The 14,569-nt window shown below is 34.7% G+C and overlaps 1 protein-coding gene across 8 annotated transcripts in view; it reads right to left on the reverse strand.

The window, feature by feature from the left end:
* Positions 1 to 14,569, reverse strand: part of SCN2A (sodium voltage-gated channel alpha subunit 2) — a 95,791-nt gene that overhangs the window by 46,339 nt on the left and 34,883 nt on the right. For 7 of the 8 annotated variants that reach the window (XM_068544972.1, XM_068544971.1, XM_068544967.1 and 4 more), the window contains 4 exons: positions 13,529 to 13,661; positions 8,969 to 9,207; positions 3,016 to 3,189; positions 749 to 1,105 (listed from right to left, as the gene is read on the reverse strand). In XM_068544972.1, coding sequence (XP_068401073.1) covers positions 749 to 1,105; positions 3,016 to 3,189; positions 8,969 to 9,207; positions 13,529 to 13,661 — 903 coding nt within the window. Of the gene's footprint in view, positions 1 to 748; positions 1,106 to 3,015; positions 3,190 to 8,968; positions 9,208 to 11,962; positions 12,051 to 13,528; positions 13,662 to 14,569 lie in introns of those variants that run through there. The other variant, XM_068544973.1, reaches the window with a different exon arrangement.

Genomic DNA, 14,569 nt, shown 5'->3' on the forward strand with positions numbered 1-14,569 from the left:
CAAAGTTTCCATCTTGTGAACTTGACATATAACACTTTACTTTCACGTTTTTTCACTTACTAGCTCCTATTTTTACTCCTGTTTAGGTAAATGTCATATCACAATGCCATATATATCTCCCTATCATCTTTCCCATGCCTCCAGGACTCAGCAGAGATGTGTTGGACATGGTTCATTTTACACATATATGATAAACAAGTGATTCTTGAGTCAGTGTTACTTGTTCATACTGCAGTTTCCAGGCAACAATTACCTTATGTGCTTTTAACGGACTGAGATTAACACTATTTTTTTTTAACTCCAACTTGTAGAGAACCCAAATTTGAAACATTTTCAAGTGATACTATTATTAGTACTTATAAATAAAATGAATGACTGTTCTTCATGGCACTTCCATGCTTTAGTACAAGAACTGAAACATAAAAGTCAAAAATGGCCCTCTCCATGAACAATAAGAGGTACAGAGATGAAGAACAGCTTTGGTTCAAAAGACATTTTAAGAGTTTATGTTGCATGTCAATTATAGTTCAATAAAACTGGAAAAAATAAAAATAAAAATAATGAATAAGGAAATATTTAAAAAGAGTTCATGTGGGTGTCAATAGTCTGAGCTATACCTGACTCCTGCCATCAGGAAAATTGAGAATTGATTTTTTAAAAAAACATTCAAAACATTCCTCAGTTGAACATACTTTTTCATGGTTACATTGTCTTTTACTGAAAATGAGAAAAATGTTTTACCACATACCACCAGGTTTCCAATGACCATGACCATCATGAAGACAGTAAGGCACATGGTTTGACCGGCGACCTCCATGCAGTCCCACATGGTCTCTATCCACTCTCCACACAGCACTCGGAACACAATCAGGAAGGAGTGGAAGAAGTCATGCATGTGCCAGCGCGGGAGTTCACAATCATTGGAAATCTTGCAGACACATTCTTTGTAGCTCTTACCAAAGAGCTGCATGCCGACCACGGCAAAAATGAAGACGATGATGGCCAGCACCAAGGTGAGGTTACCCAGAGCTCCCACAGAATTGCCAATGATCTTTATCAGCATGTTCAGAGTCGGCCAAGATTTTGCCAATTTGAAAACTCTGAGCTGGAAACAAAAGAAGGCCATTACTGCTCTGCATTCTGAAGAATCTGCATATTTGTTTATAGGAAAAATCTACAGTGTCTCAATTTTAGGTGATGGATTATTCATGTGCCAAAGTCTTATCTAGCAAATGTATTAGTTTGTTACCATGGGATATTTTTCATTTTGAAATAGTTTATATTGTAAATAAAATAATTATACAGTTTTTCATCAGCATTCAAAGAATAAGATTCACTAAATATTCCTGAATCTTACATAAGCATTTATACTATTCTTTTTGTTTTTCTGTAAGGAACTGAGATATCTAAGATTAGTGGTGATTAATTAGAAAAGACTCTTTCAGAGAAGTAGAGGCTCTCATTATTTAAAAGCCCAAAGTGGATATGTTTTTCAGTGTACTTGAAATATAATGCTGAAATGCACAAGTGCAAACAACATTAACACTTATATAAGGTACAAGAGAAAAACCAACTAATTTCTTTAAATCTCTGGACTGCTATATCTTTAGTTTGCTGTAATATTAGGCTGTATTTTAAAGGAGATTTATTATATTCAAGGAAGAAATACTTGGACTTGAGTAAAGAGCTGTATTTTGTCAACCTTTATGTCTTCAGTGATTTAATTAATCAACTCATTGTAGTGTAGAAATGGCTCTCCACTACTGTGCCTGACACACTGATTGTATTAGAAGCCTCTAGAGTACCATTTACCATTAAATAGCAGCAGCATTTTATTTCCAATTCTTCAGTAAATGTCAGGTCAAGAGTAGTGCATTATTTAATGGCAACTAAGTGACCCAAAGGAGCAGATATAAGAACCAAAAATTTTAATTTATTTCCAGAGAATAATTAATGCAAAAGGGCCTGATATACTAAGCAAGACACTGATGATATTATGCCTTCTATCTCCCCAAAGTGCATCACATTATCACAAAGATTTACTAAGCTTCTTAAAAGTAGTTGCCCACACGTACTTGTTATATAATCATTGCTAATTTTTGTTTTGTTTTTTTTTGCATCCTACTAGCTTCAAATTAGATCTACAGCTATCCATGAAGACTAGGAAAGGAAATCACAGCTCTAAGGATCTTAACACAAATTTGAAAGTGGTAAGGGAGTTTCTAAACAGACTTCACAACAAAGTCTTGAAACTAATCACTGTTAAGATAAGTTGCCTATAAGAACCTGTCTTTACTAACTATATACAACCTCTGTTGTTTCAAAATAAATCACAAAAAGTTAGAGCCAACTCAAATACACAGCACAATAAAACATACCAAACTTCAAATGGAAATGTGTCAAGTGATATTTTGTCTCATCTGTAACAGATCCATAAACTTTGAAATATAAAGATCAAAGGAAAGACCCTTTCTTTAAAATTAAAGTATAACACAGGCAACTCTTCTCAGAGAGTGGATTTGGTGACTTCCTGACCTGGCTGAAGGAGCAGATGTAGAGGAGCTCTGTCTTCTTTCCCTGTACACTCTACCCAGTCCCGGGTCTTGGCTTCTACGGGGGCAAAGTGGGCAACTCCATAATCCCTTAGCCTCTGGTAGAAAGATGAGCCCATCCAAAGCCCCAACCAAGCCTTACCGTGGGTAAGTAAACCCCATATAGCTGAGAGGTACATATTGTGTTGTTTAATTTGATATGCGTTTATCTGTGACCTCCATTTTCTCTCTCCCCATTAGCCTTGCCATTCAATTACTAAGGACAGAACTATTGGCTGTTCATTTGAATAAACTTAATCTATGCATTAAAACTATGAGGAAGAAGAAATTACCATCTGCTTTGTTAGAAGTATATTCAAATAATATTAAAGCTATGGGAAATCTTGTAATTTTTTTCCTAGAAAAGAGTGACTACTAATTAAATTATTTATAAAAACATTATGGTTACTCTCAGTTAATTTACCAGTCGAAATGATCGGAGAACTGACAATCCTTCCACGTTTGCCAAACCAAGTTCCATTAAACTAAGGCTCACAATTAAACCATCAAAAATATTCCAGCCTTCTTGAAAGTAATAATATGGATCCATGGCAATTATCTTTAGAAACATTTCTGCTGTGAAGATCCCAGTGAAGACCTAAGTGAGAAATGTTTATTACACAAGTGAAGACTCTTGAAAACATAAATAACTATTGAGCAATTTAATTTAGTCCCAACAAATCACAATTCAATTCTGAGTTTTAAAAATTGGCTTGGGTCCAGGAAATTAGTATCCTCAAATGGTCTGTATTCAAATCAATATCTAATTGTTTACTATATCTAAGGTTCATCAAGTGATAAAGAATATAAGAATTAAGACAATAAAATTAATATTCTTATTTCTATATTCTTAAGTGAAAGGTTCAGCTAACTCTTTGTGGTCAACTACCTGGCTCTGCCTCTGATCTCCCTAGCCCTCCAAAAACTCACCAAATAATTACCTAAGAGTCTGGTTCCCTCCCTTGGCCCTGCAGGCAGGGCTGGTGCTAACAAGGCTTTATATTGGCTGTAATAAACAAGGTCACCACTAGTCCTATAGATGTTAAGGATGCTTTTAAAAAAAAATTTATTTTTCTGGCCAAAGAGAAGCAGCATTCTCTATTCTCCATTTTCTTTCTCTACAACTGTTTTAAATTTTCCACGTGTCTTCAACCATTTTTCTTTATTCTCCACTCTCAGTACTTCTGCATCTCAGAGGTAATGGAAGTCAGTCAACCTGAACTCACTCAGTTTCTTTATATCTACCAAACTACTTACATTCACACCATACTTTGCTTTTTTTTTCCTGTTAAAAATTAAAGACCTGTCCCTGCTTTGCTCTAATTTCTGCAGCTGCAATTATGTATCTTCTTTGGACTTCTTGAAGAATTCACTTTCTCAATTAACCTGTAGTTTCAACCTCTTCCTGCTACTGACTGCTTCCTATTGGGATTTTACAAGTATCAACAGATACTCAGTCCCTCTCCACCTTAAAACTACCACCAGCATCATAAAAGAAACTCTCCTTGCATCCTACTTCCCCCATTAGCTACCACCATCTGTCCTCTCTTCATAGCCCAACTTCTTTAAGAGTTTGTGTACTTGTCTGTACTCACTAGTTCCATTTCTTTAACTTACCCCCTGACCTGCCAGTCAGCACAAACTGCTTTAACCAATTTCACCAACATAACCGAAACTGCCATTGATCAATTCAATTGAACTTTTAGTAGTTATCTTGCTTGCCTCTTTAGGAGTTTTTCACAACGTTGTCTGTTCCTTGTTCATTAAAATAGTTTCTGTCCTGGCTTCAGTGATCCACATCTCCCTGGATACTTCTCTGTTGCTTTTCTTCCTCCAACAAATCATTCAACACTGGATTTCTTCAGAGGTCTTTCTGTCCTCAACCTTCTTAATCTAATTTTCCTTTTACAATAAATTTACATTTTGAAATCTATTTTCCCATTCAAGCATATCTCCTGAATTCCAGAACTACGTCCTTATTTCCTTATTCAGCACCTCCACTGGATAACTGTCTCACAGGTACCTCAAATTCAACAGGTCCAAAATTCATTTCATCACTTTCTCTGCACAACCGTGCTTCTCTTCTGGTATTTGCTAACTCAGTGAATGGAATGACTCTCTACCTCGGTGGCCAGCTCAGAAACATGAGAGTCTTGCTAACTTTTCCAAATATCTCTTGAATACTTCAAGTTGAAATTCACCCACGCATGTATTACCAGTTTTTCCTCCTTTTATTGTTGAGTAGAATTCTATTGTTTGAATATTCTATAAATATTTAAATAATGTATAGCACTTTTTGTCTCTTTTCCAAGAAATCTTGGCCACCCCAATCACATGTGCTAATATTTTCATGTATTTTATACTTACATATGCTACAAACGCGCGCTTTAAATAATCAGCTGTCTTTTCAAGAAATTAAGATAAGGGAAAAAACCCAGTATTTTCTATTTACCCACATTTATTCATTTCTAGTGACCATCATTCTCAAATTTCCATCTAATACGTTCTTCCCATTCAGCCTGAAGAACTTCCTTTAGTATTTCTTGCAGCATAATTCTGGTGTAACAACTTTTTTAAGGTTTTGTTTATATTAAAATTCTTTATTTCACAGCAGTTTTTGATAGATAGTTTCACCATAGAATAATGTTTTAACTTCTTTTTTTCTTTTTTTCATCAGGCCACTTTCTTATGGCCTGAACTGTTTCTGACGAGATGTTAATCCTTTGTATATAATATGTATTTTTCTTCTGGTTGCTTCTAGAAGTTTCTTTTGTTTTCACAGCTTGGCTAAGATGCGCCCAATGTAGTTAATTTTATACTTATCCTTGTTGATGTTCACTGAAATTTTACAATTTAATATTAAGGTGTCTAAGTTAATATCTTTCATCAAATTTGAGAACATTTTGGCCATTATTTCTCCAAATATTTGTTTTGTTCCATTCTCTCTTTTGTCCTTCTGAGTCTCCCTTATGTAAATATTAGACCACTTGATGTTACTGCAGATTAGTGTGACTTAGTTCATTTTTCCTGTAAGTTTTTCTCTGCTGTTCAAATTGGATAATTTCTATTGGTTTGCTTCAAGTTTGACACTTTCTTCTGACATCTGCAATTTTCTTTTAAACTCATCCAGTGAATTTTCATTTTAGAATTTGTACTTTTCAGTTCTAAAATGTCTAGATAATTCTTTTATATAGTTTCCATTTTTTCTGCTCATATTCTCCATCTGTTTATTCTTGATGACCATTTTTCTCCTTCAATTTGTTAAATGCATTTATAATAGGTCCTCTAAAGTCCTTTAATGCTAATTTTAGTAATTCAGCCATCTCTGGATCTATTTCTACTGAGTATTTTTTTCTCTCAACTAAAGTTACAGTTTCCTATTTCTTCACATATCATGTAATTTTTTATGTGATGTGAATAATGTGTTGTAGAGAGTTTTGATTCAATTATTTTCCTCCAAAAAGTACTGATTTTTGTCCTAGCAGGAAGTTAAATTATAGGTTGGCCACTTTGAACTTACGGTAGTTTGGTTTAATACTTAAGTAGGGCACAGCTATTTTGGTTTGCTCTTTGTCCTAGTTGAATCTTCTGGTTCTCTGACATAGCCTTTACTCCTTAAGTGTAACCCCTTTGGGGTTTTAAAGGAAAGCCCAAAGTCTTTGTTCAATTTCTCCATCTTGGTCAGCTTTAAATTCCAAACTCTTGGGAAGTATTTCCTTCTATTCTTTTTTTTTTTTTTTTTTTTGGAACAGTTTGTGAAGGATTGGTGTTAATTCTTTAAATATCTGGTAGAATTCACCAAAGAAATTATCTGGGCCTAAGCTTTCCTTTGTGGGAACATTTTTTGATTACTAATTCAATTTTTACTTGTTATAAGTTTTTTCGTATTTTCTATTTCTTCTTGAGTCAGTTTCAGTGGTTTGTTACTTTCAGGAATTTGTCCATTTCCTCTAGGTTATCTAATTTGTTGGCATACAATTATTTATAGTACTCTGTATACTCCTTTCTATTTCTGTAAGATCAATAGTGATGTCCCCTCTTCATTCCTGCTTTTAGTAATTTGAATCTTCTTTTTTCTTGGTAAGTATAGCTAAAAATTTGTCATTTCTATTGCTCTTTTCAAAAAATCAACTTTTGGGTTTGTTGATTTTTTTCTGATGTTTTCCTATTCTCTATTTCATTCATTTCCACTCTATTCTTTATTATTTCCTTTCTTCTGCTAGCGTAAGATTTAGCTTGCTCTTCTTTTCTCTAGTTTCTTAAGATGAAAATATAGATTATGGATCTGAGGTATTATTTTTTTTACTATAGGCATTTACAGCATAAATTTCCCTCTAGGCACTATTTCAGTTTGGTGTGTTTTCATTTTCATTCATCTCAAAGTATTTTCTAATTTTTCTTGTGATTTCTTTTTTAACCTAGCGGTTATTTACAAGTATGCTTTTAATTTCCATATATTTATAAATTTTCCAAATTCCTGTTTATTGATTTCTAATTTCATTCTATTTTTGTGAGCAAAAGTACTTTGATTTCAATCTCTTTAAGTTTAATGAGGCTTGTTTTATGACCTACCTATCGCTTATGCTGGGGAATATTCCATATGTACTTGAGAAGAATGTGAATCCTGTCTATATATTTTCTACTATTTCATTATCTTCCTTAACACATAAGACAAGTCCTATTTTGAACTGTCCATTTGTTGTTCATGTCTTTCCAGCATCCACTCTCTCTTCTTCTGATAATGGTAGACCTAATTTTCTTCTTCATAATTGTATTCATTTACTCTGTCTCCAGTGATAAGACATGGTTCTGGTTTGGCCAAATAGGGCATTCTAACCCTAGAATCATATTAACTGACTGATTTAGAAATAGTCATGTAACTCCAACCAGGCCAATGATATTCAATTCTTGGGCTTTTGTTAGAACCACTAGTTAGGAGGCACAATCCTTCTGCTTAAAGAGCTGTGTCAGGATAAACGTTGGTAGACCATTGACATCAATAGAATACCCAGCCAGAGATGAAAAAACATACTGGGAAAAAGTTGGCAAGAAGCTAACTCCCAATGACATTGACTGAGAACCTGAATCTAGCCAGATTAAAACGTGGATCTATGCCCAAATGGACGTTAGTTACTTGAAGTAATGAATTATCTTTATTTTTGCTTCAGCCCATCTGAGTTGTTTCCTAATATCCACCTCCATAAAGCTTCTTTGATCCCTTGCTCACTTTTTATAGATAATGTTGAAGTGATTCCTATATATGTGAAAAAATTTGGACTAGGTAATGTTATTGTTCTTTCCTAAAGTTTTGTGATTTTTGGCCACAGCTTAAAATAGTCTCCGAAATATCTTTTAGAGTCTCTGATATAGTATTCAGAGCTTCCATCGCTCTGTGAATTTCTCATTGGTATAGTTTCTCCCACTGTAAAATGCAGACGTTCATAGTATCTACCTAAGGACTGACTTTGTGGGAACCTAGAGAGAGGGATTTTACATAAGCCATTTAATACAATGCCTGGTACAAAATAAGTGGTCAGCATATATATGTTAACTTTATCAGTTAAGACCTATCTGGATTGTAAGAAAAAAATAGTGGTTACTTCAGAGCCTAAAAATATTGTGTATTATACTTCAGAATATATCATTTACTAGCATACAGAACCTGTTTATATGTTCATTTATCAAGTTGGGAGGTTCATGAGAACTTAATAAGCCTCATATTGATACTAATATATTTTTGTTGCCTGAATTTATTCATTTTGCTTCTCTGTAAAAGACCACTTTACTTTCATTTCTATCATTCTACCATGTATCCATGAGTGTTAATACGACATTTTAAGTAAAAACGTATGCAGAAATTAATCATTTATAAGTTCTTAAATTTATAGGACAAATTCAAACAGAAATAATAGCCTCTATGATGCTTCCTCTCTTAAAAATCCATCTTCAGTTATGAACAGATGACATTTCAAAATTATCTGACTTGGCATACTTTATACTTTGTTTGGCAAATGTAGACATGTCTGAAAGAATCTATTCTAAATGCCTGAGAAACACATCAGGATTGTCCCATAAATCAATATCCTCCATAATTCATAACAGTCTTTGTAATGAATGGGCAATTCATATTTGATTCTAAATCAAACTATACATGAAGTCGTTGGGTCTTTTCCACGGCTAAACTGTAGCAATATATTTTTCTTTTCCACTGCTAGACTGTAGCAATACGTTTTTGCGATAAAAAAGTGATGCTGAACTTTTGCTGTCCAGGTATATACGACCAATCAATTCATATTTAATTTGAGAGTGATATGTGAAATTCATTAAGGCAATCACGAACTCTTTCAACGGGCAGAGTAACCCTCAGTGAGCCTTACCAGGTTCCCGACCGACAGCACACTGCTAAACTGCTCCGTCATGGGATAGTGCTCCATGGCCATGAAGAGGGTATTTAAGACAATGCAGATGGTGATGGCCAGGTCAACAAAAGGGTCCATCACAACCAAGTTGACGACATGTTTCACCTTTAACCATGGCTTACAGCAGTCCCAAATCAAACACATGTTAGCAAATTTATACCAGCAGGGTGGGCATTTCTGTCTGGATTCTTCAAGTTCTGGAAGAAAAAGGTGAGACGACTTACGAAAACTGCTTCCTTCCTATTCAGCAGCCTTTGGTTTAAACTGAAAGTGATGTCTAAAAAATCTAAAGCTGTTAAGAGGCATTACAGGTTGGTTAATCTGATGGTTGGGCAGGAAAGCACTTACAGTGGATTAGCTGTCATAAAAAGTGTGGGCCCAGAAAGGCTAGTAAACTTTCCAAATTTCTCCTGGTGAAACACGGTTTCCAAGATTCTATCTACAATATTCAACAGTCTGATAATCATCTTGAAGGCTATCAGAAATTAATGGGCAGGACTTGTGTTAAGTATACTTAAAGCTCATCTCTGTTCCAGATAGAGCAAGACATATTATTATCAAAGAACACCTCTCAGGAGATGTCTTTAAAACCTTTATCAGTCATGCTGAATCTCAGTTTCTTGGATTAGATATGTTCTTTGTGTATCTTAATGAGATAGTTTTGTCAGTGTCACCAGTCTTAGTTAAAAAGTTTCTAGTTAAGCCTAATTAGATACAGGCCTGTATATTAAACTCAGCAGTATTTCTTAATTTAACTAGATGGCACAAAAGAAGAGGAAATATCAAACCTAAGAAACTGAGAACTTCACTGTTTCACAAAATGGGCCTTATGTACTACTGGTAAAATACAAGAGGAGCTTAGGTAGAACATACGTAGAATTCATAAATTTTAATGGTATGCATTTATTTTAATAGACTAAAATGTATAACTACCACACCAAACTTAGAAGATTTCATATAAAAATACATTTATTTAAAAAAAATACAATGATTTCAAAAAGAATTTCAACTAAATAATAGGAGAGAAAAGACAGAAATGCACAGATCTATAAGGTGACCCTCAAAATACTGAAACTTAGTAAATGTTGGCAAAGAATTTGGGAGAATGAGGAAGTGGGAAATTATCTGCTCTTTTCCTTTGGTATATTTCTCTCTTAATCAACTCTTGAGTGAGAAAAGAATTCAGAAGTTGTTGTTTTCTGCCAATATCATTGCTGCACACTCTGTTACCTGCCCTGCCAAATGTGAGACCATCACCGATTAGCACTAAAATAGAGGAAAAGATTCTTTGTTCATCCATAGCATGACTCTGGTTGGTCACTTTAGTATTACTACTGTGGCAACTGGAATATCCCTCCAAACCTGGTACAGTTTACTAAGAATTAAACTTTTCAAGAGAGTTTATGCAATGGGCAAACATGACCTTAGGTAGTGATTTTTGCTTTGCTGATAAACATTCACTACTAATATTACAAAGTTTACTACTTCCCTAAAGTAAATTAATTTCCTTATTATTTTTAACAGAATTCCATGAGAGGTAGGTTCTTCAATTGTCTCTTTATATACTGAAATTCTTCAAGTACCCAGTTTATTTCCTTTTCTCTTAAATGTAATTTTTTAAACAGTAAACAATAGTTGAATTGTAAGTCAGAAGAAAAATATAAATATAGTTATCATGCACTGTTTTGTAGAAGCTTTTAAGACTCCCAAATGAACCCATATTTATACTGAAGGTAAAAAGGCTTTACTACTTAACAGTAAATAACAAAAGAGAATTGAAAAAAGCTCTTGGCCTGTGTACAGTCAGAATAAGTATTTCTTAAAATGTTACTTGTAATTTAGCAGATAAAGAGAAGCAAATAGAAACTGTGTGGAAACAAGTAAATCAGAGAAAAGTTCAAAAGGCAAAATGCAGCCAGTGTTGCTCGTCTTGACACCACGAAAAAGTGGAGCAGAGTTGTTAAATTCTAAAATAAAATCATTCAATTATTCATGCTAAAAAATAAAAAAAAAAAAAAGAATATCACACTTTGAAACAAAACAAAGCACTCAGGGAGAACTACAGCCACGTCTCCATTATTCCTGGGTGGGTTATCCACACTGAAAATCATTTACAGCCCAGTTTAGATCTTTTGCTGGCTCCCCTCAATTCCTCAGTGCTTGTACCTCACCCTCCCACCACCTTCCCAAGGATTTGACCTGGAAACATTTCCATATGGCTTTTGCATTTAAAAAACTTGAAAAGCAAACAATTCATTTTTCCTTATCTCCTACAGTGTCATTAAGTAGGAGGCCATTCATTCATTGCCTGGACAATGAAGACTTAGCTGTAGTTCAAAAGAAGGAAAACAGAAGTTGCCAGCCTGGATCAACAAGCCTGGTTCCAAAAAGGAAAGGTGAACTAAACCATGATTAGACTTAGAAGGAAGGATCTCCAAATAAACAGATTATGTCAACCTAAGACACCTTTCCACTGTTTGTTATTAGGAACAAAAAAGGACTATATTAAAGACAGCTCTAGTTGCATGTATACGCTATGTACTGCTAAAAACAAGCCTTGATTAATGCCAGATTCAAAATATTTAGATATAATCGAATAAAGAAAAGTAGGCTTTGCATTCTATACAACCAATGAAAAACAGAATGAAAACTCAGCCATTTTTCCTCACATAAATATAAAGTTAAAAGCTCTGCAGATATTAAAACCAAACACTCAGTCTCCCGCTTCCTAAGTTACACTTATCTCTAGGACATCCTTTTCATTCTAAGCAAGTCCATGAGACACATTTACATGGAGGGCGATGTGGGTGCACTCATTTTTAACTCCGTATCTTAATTAGTGGACAAGTCCAATCTTGTGGTGGTGGGTTGATGTTTTTTAAGTAATTTCTTAAGTTAGCCCAAACTTAATGCTATCAGAAGTTCAAAGTAGGACTGTTAATTTAGACTTACCCTGTCTCCTTCTCTACTTCTTGCTTTAGGGAGCAGACATGCTGCTGACATCGGTAGCAGAACCACTGGCAGCTTCCTCTCAGTGGTTTTGCTATGGCAAGGAGCAGAAGACCAGAGAATCTTCAAAAGATTTACCTGGAGGGACAGGGAGGAGCAAGCTACTGGCAGCTGGGGGGGAAGAGGGAGTGCAAGCTAACGCAGGCGAGGTTGGGGAAGAACGTACTGAGTTTAATATTCCATAGAAATCAGTGAAAAGATTTCTGATATTGCATTAGGACATTATGAAAATTGGGTCCTGCAGTAACTGACATGGCTGTGATATGTAAGACCATCTACATTGTGAGATTTTCCTGGCTGTGACTTTTAGGCTTTTGGTACTGATATTAGTATCACGGGATCTTTGCATTCAGACTGGAAAATAATTATTGCAAGAATCTATCCAGTATCAAGAGAAACTATAACTAACAGGAAGAAAGGCATGAGCACATGTTCGTGCTCTCTCCTTCATTCTCCATCTTTCTTTTTCCTGTGACACATCTACACACACACACACACACACACACACACACACACACACACACACACACTTCGGAGGGGAAGAAAAGGGAGGGGTTGTAAAAGAGAAAAGGAGAAAAGGGGAAAGGACAGCAAGGGAGGAGGACAGAATATATTTTACATGAAAGTATTTTCCAAGCAGCTGAAGTTGATAGTTGATGTCTGAATTCACTTACAGTACGGAAAGGCACAAACATGTGAATTAACAAAACAACAATAAAACAACCAATAATAATATTTATTGACTGTCTTCTACATGCCAGGTGCTTCTACATACATAGGTGCTTTATATATGAGGCCTTATTTAATCTTTACAACAACCTTAATCTAAACGTCATTATCCACACTTTACTGATGAAGAAACAAGTGTAGAGTCCCAAGCTAACACACAGAGCCAATGATTGACCGCAAATCAAGCTGTCCTCAAAGTCTTTATTTTGGAATTATAAGATCCAGACCTCTAAACAATATATTCACTACTCACGTATAATCTGCAACTAAAGAGAAAGCTAAGATACTGTAATATCTGATCAGAGAGAGGCAAAAGTAGTTTTACAAAATTTTGAAAACTTTGCTTCAAAGAGGTTAATATCAAACTCTAATTCTCATTTTTTCATTTATACAACTGGTTAAATCAAAAGAGTTTATAGCTTGAGTCTCAAGCAGTTAATACAATTTAAATGGGTTAGCATCACCATAAAAATAAACATTTATCATTACATTCCTTTTTATTTCATGCACATAACAAGCTTCAACAACTTAGAACTTAATCTACCAAAGTGGTATTCCAAGTATACCTCGAATTTGCAGTAGATTCCTGGAGGCTAAATGTAAAACTCTGTATGAGACAACAGAATCCATGTGTTGGACATGGATTTTACTTTTATTTAGTAAAAGACATAATGATGATTTGGTGTCAAGTCAGGAAGAATTTTCTGGGAATTTATGAGAGTTTTTTTCATCATTACCAGAGCACTGCCAAGCAATTGTGCTGTAAGACTTTTGACATACCTTCCATGGTGTTGGTCAAAATACTAGCCATACTCATTGCTCTTTGCTTTGCTGTAGGATCTTCCAACAGATCCATGGAAACATGATAAGAACTGGACCGTCTCTTTCTTATTTCCGTTTCAGTAGTCGTGCCCTAAAAAAAGAATTCATATGAAATAACTATTATTTTTAAGGGTAGCAAAATCCAAAGTGTTCCTGTAATAGGTGTTACTTAACTAAGTATTCACCATGCTTTCTCAGATGTAAACAGCTCATTAAGACATTGCTGGAATCATCATTCTTGGGAAGTGTTTAAAAGCCCATCATATTCTCAGCTTTCAGGGATGTCTGGGTTTGTGATCAAGATGGACTTTTCTAATTCCTCCAACTTGGAGCTTTGGGCTGGAGGGATCATGCCTATTACAGGATAGATATAACCTTTTAGCATTTCAGCCAGTCCTATCTAGGACTTCAAACTGAAGCATATCACTCTTTGATTTACTCACAGGTTGAGCTATTAGATCTTTATTTATATATATTCATGTGGTTTAATGCATGAAAAGAACTTTAAAGGCTTCCCTAATATGTTCTCCTAAAATGAGAATTCCACTTTAAAATGCTTCCATTCATTATAGACAGGTAACATTTCCCAACATCCTTAATAATAAAGGTAATTTTTAGAACTATCTATAACTTTGTCTTACACTTACAACACAACCCATCCTTGGCATTGAAACTCTAATTTAAGGCAAAACATCAAATTGGGGGGGGGGTCTTTGATTTTTAGCAATGTGTGTGTAATGACTTGATATGTTTCTATTCCAAAATAAACTCACCAGAATTTCAATATGGGCAGAAATTTATTCCTATGTCAGGAGCTCAAACAATGAAGTTAATGGTCACAGGAAAAAAGGGCAAAACTCAAGCATTCCTAATGTGGGTCTGAGTGCTAATAATAAATAAGAAGTCACTTTTAGTTCTCTGAGGATTTTCCTTATTTCTAAAATAGTAATATGAGTCCTGTTCATCTACTTTATTGTGCTATGAATAATTAACATTATT

This window comes from Eschrichtius robustus, chromosome 5, assembly GCF_028021215.1.
Source record: "Eschrichtius robustus isolate mEscRob2 chromosome 5, mEscRob2.pri, whole genome shotgun sequence".
Classification (NCBI taxonomy): Eukaryota; Metazoa; Chordata; class Mammalia; order Artiodactyla; family Eschrichtiidae; genus Eschrichtius; species Eschrichtius robustus.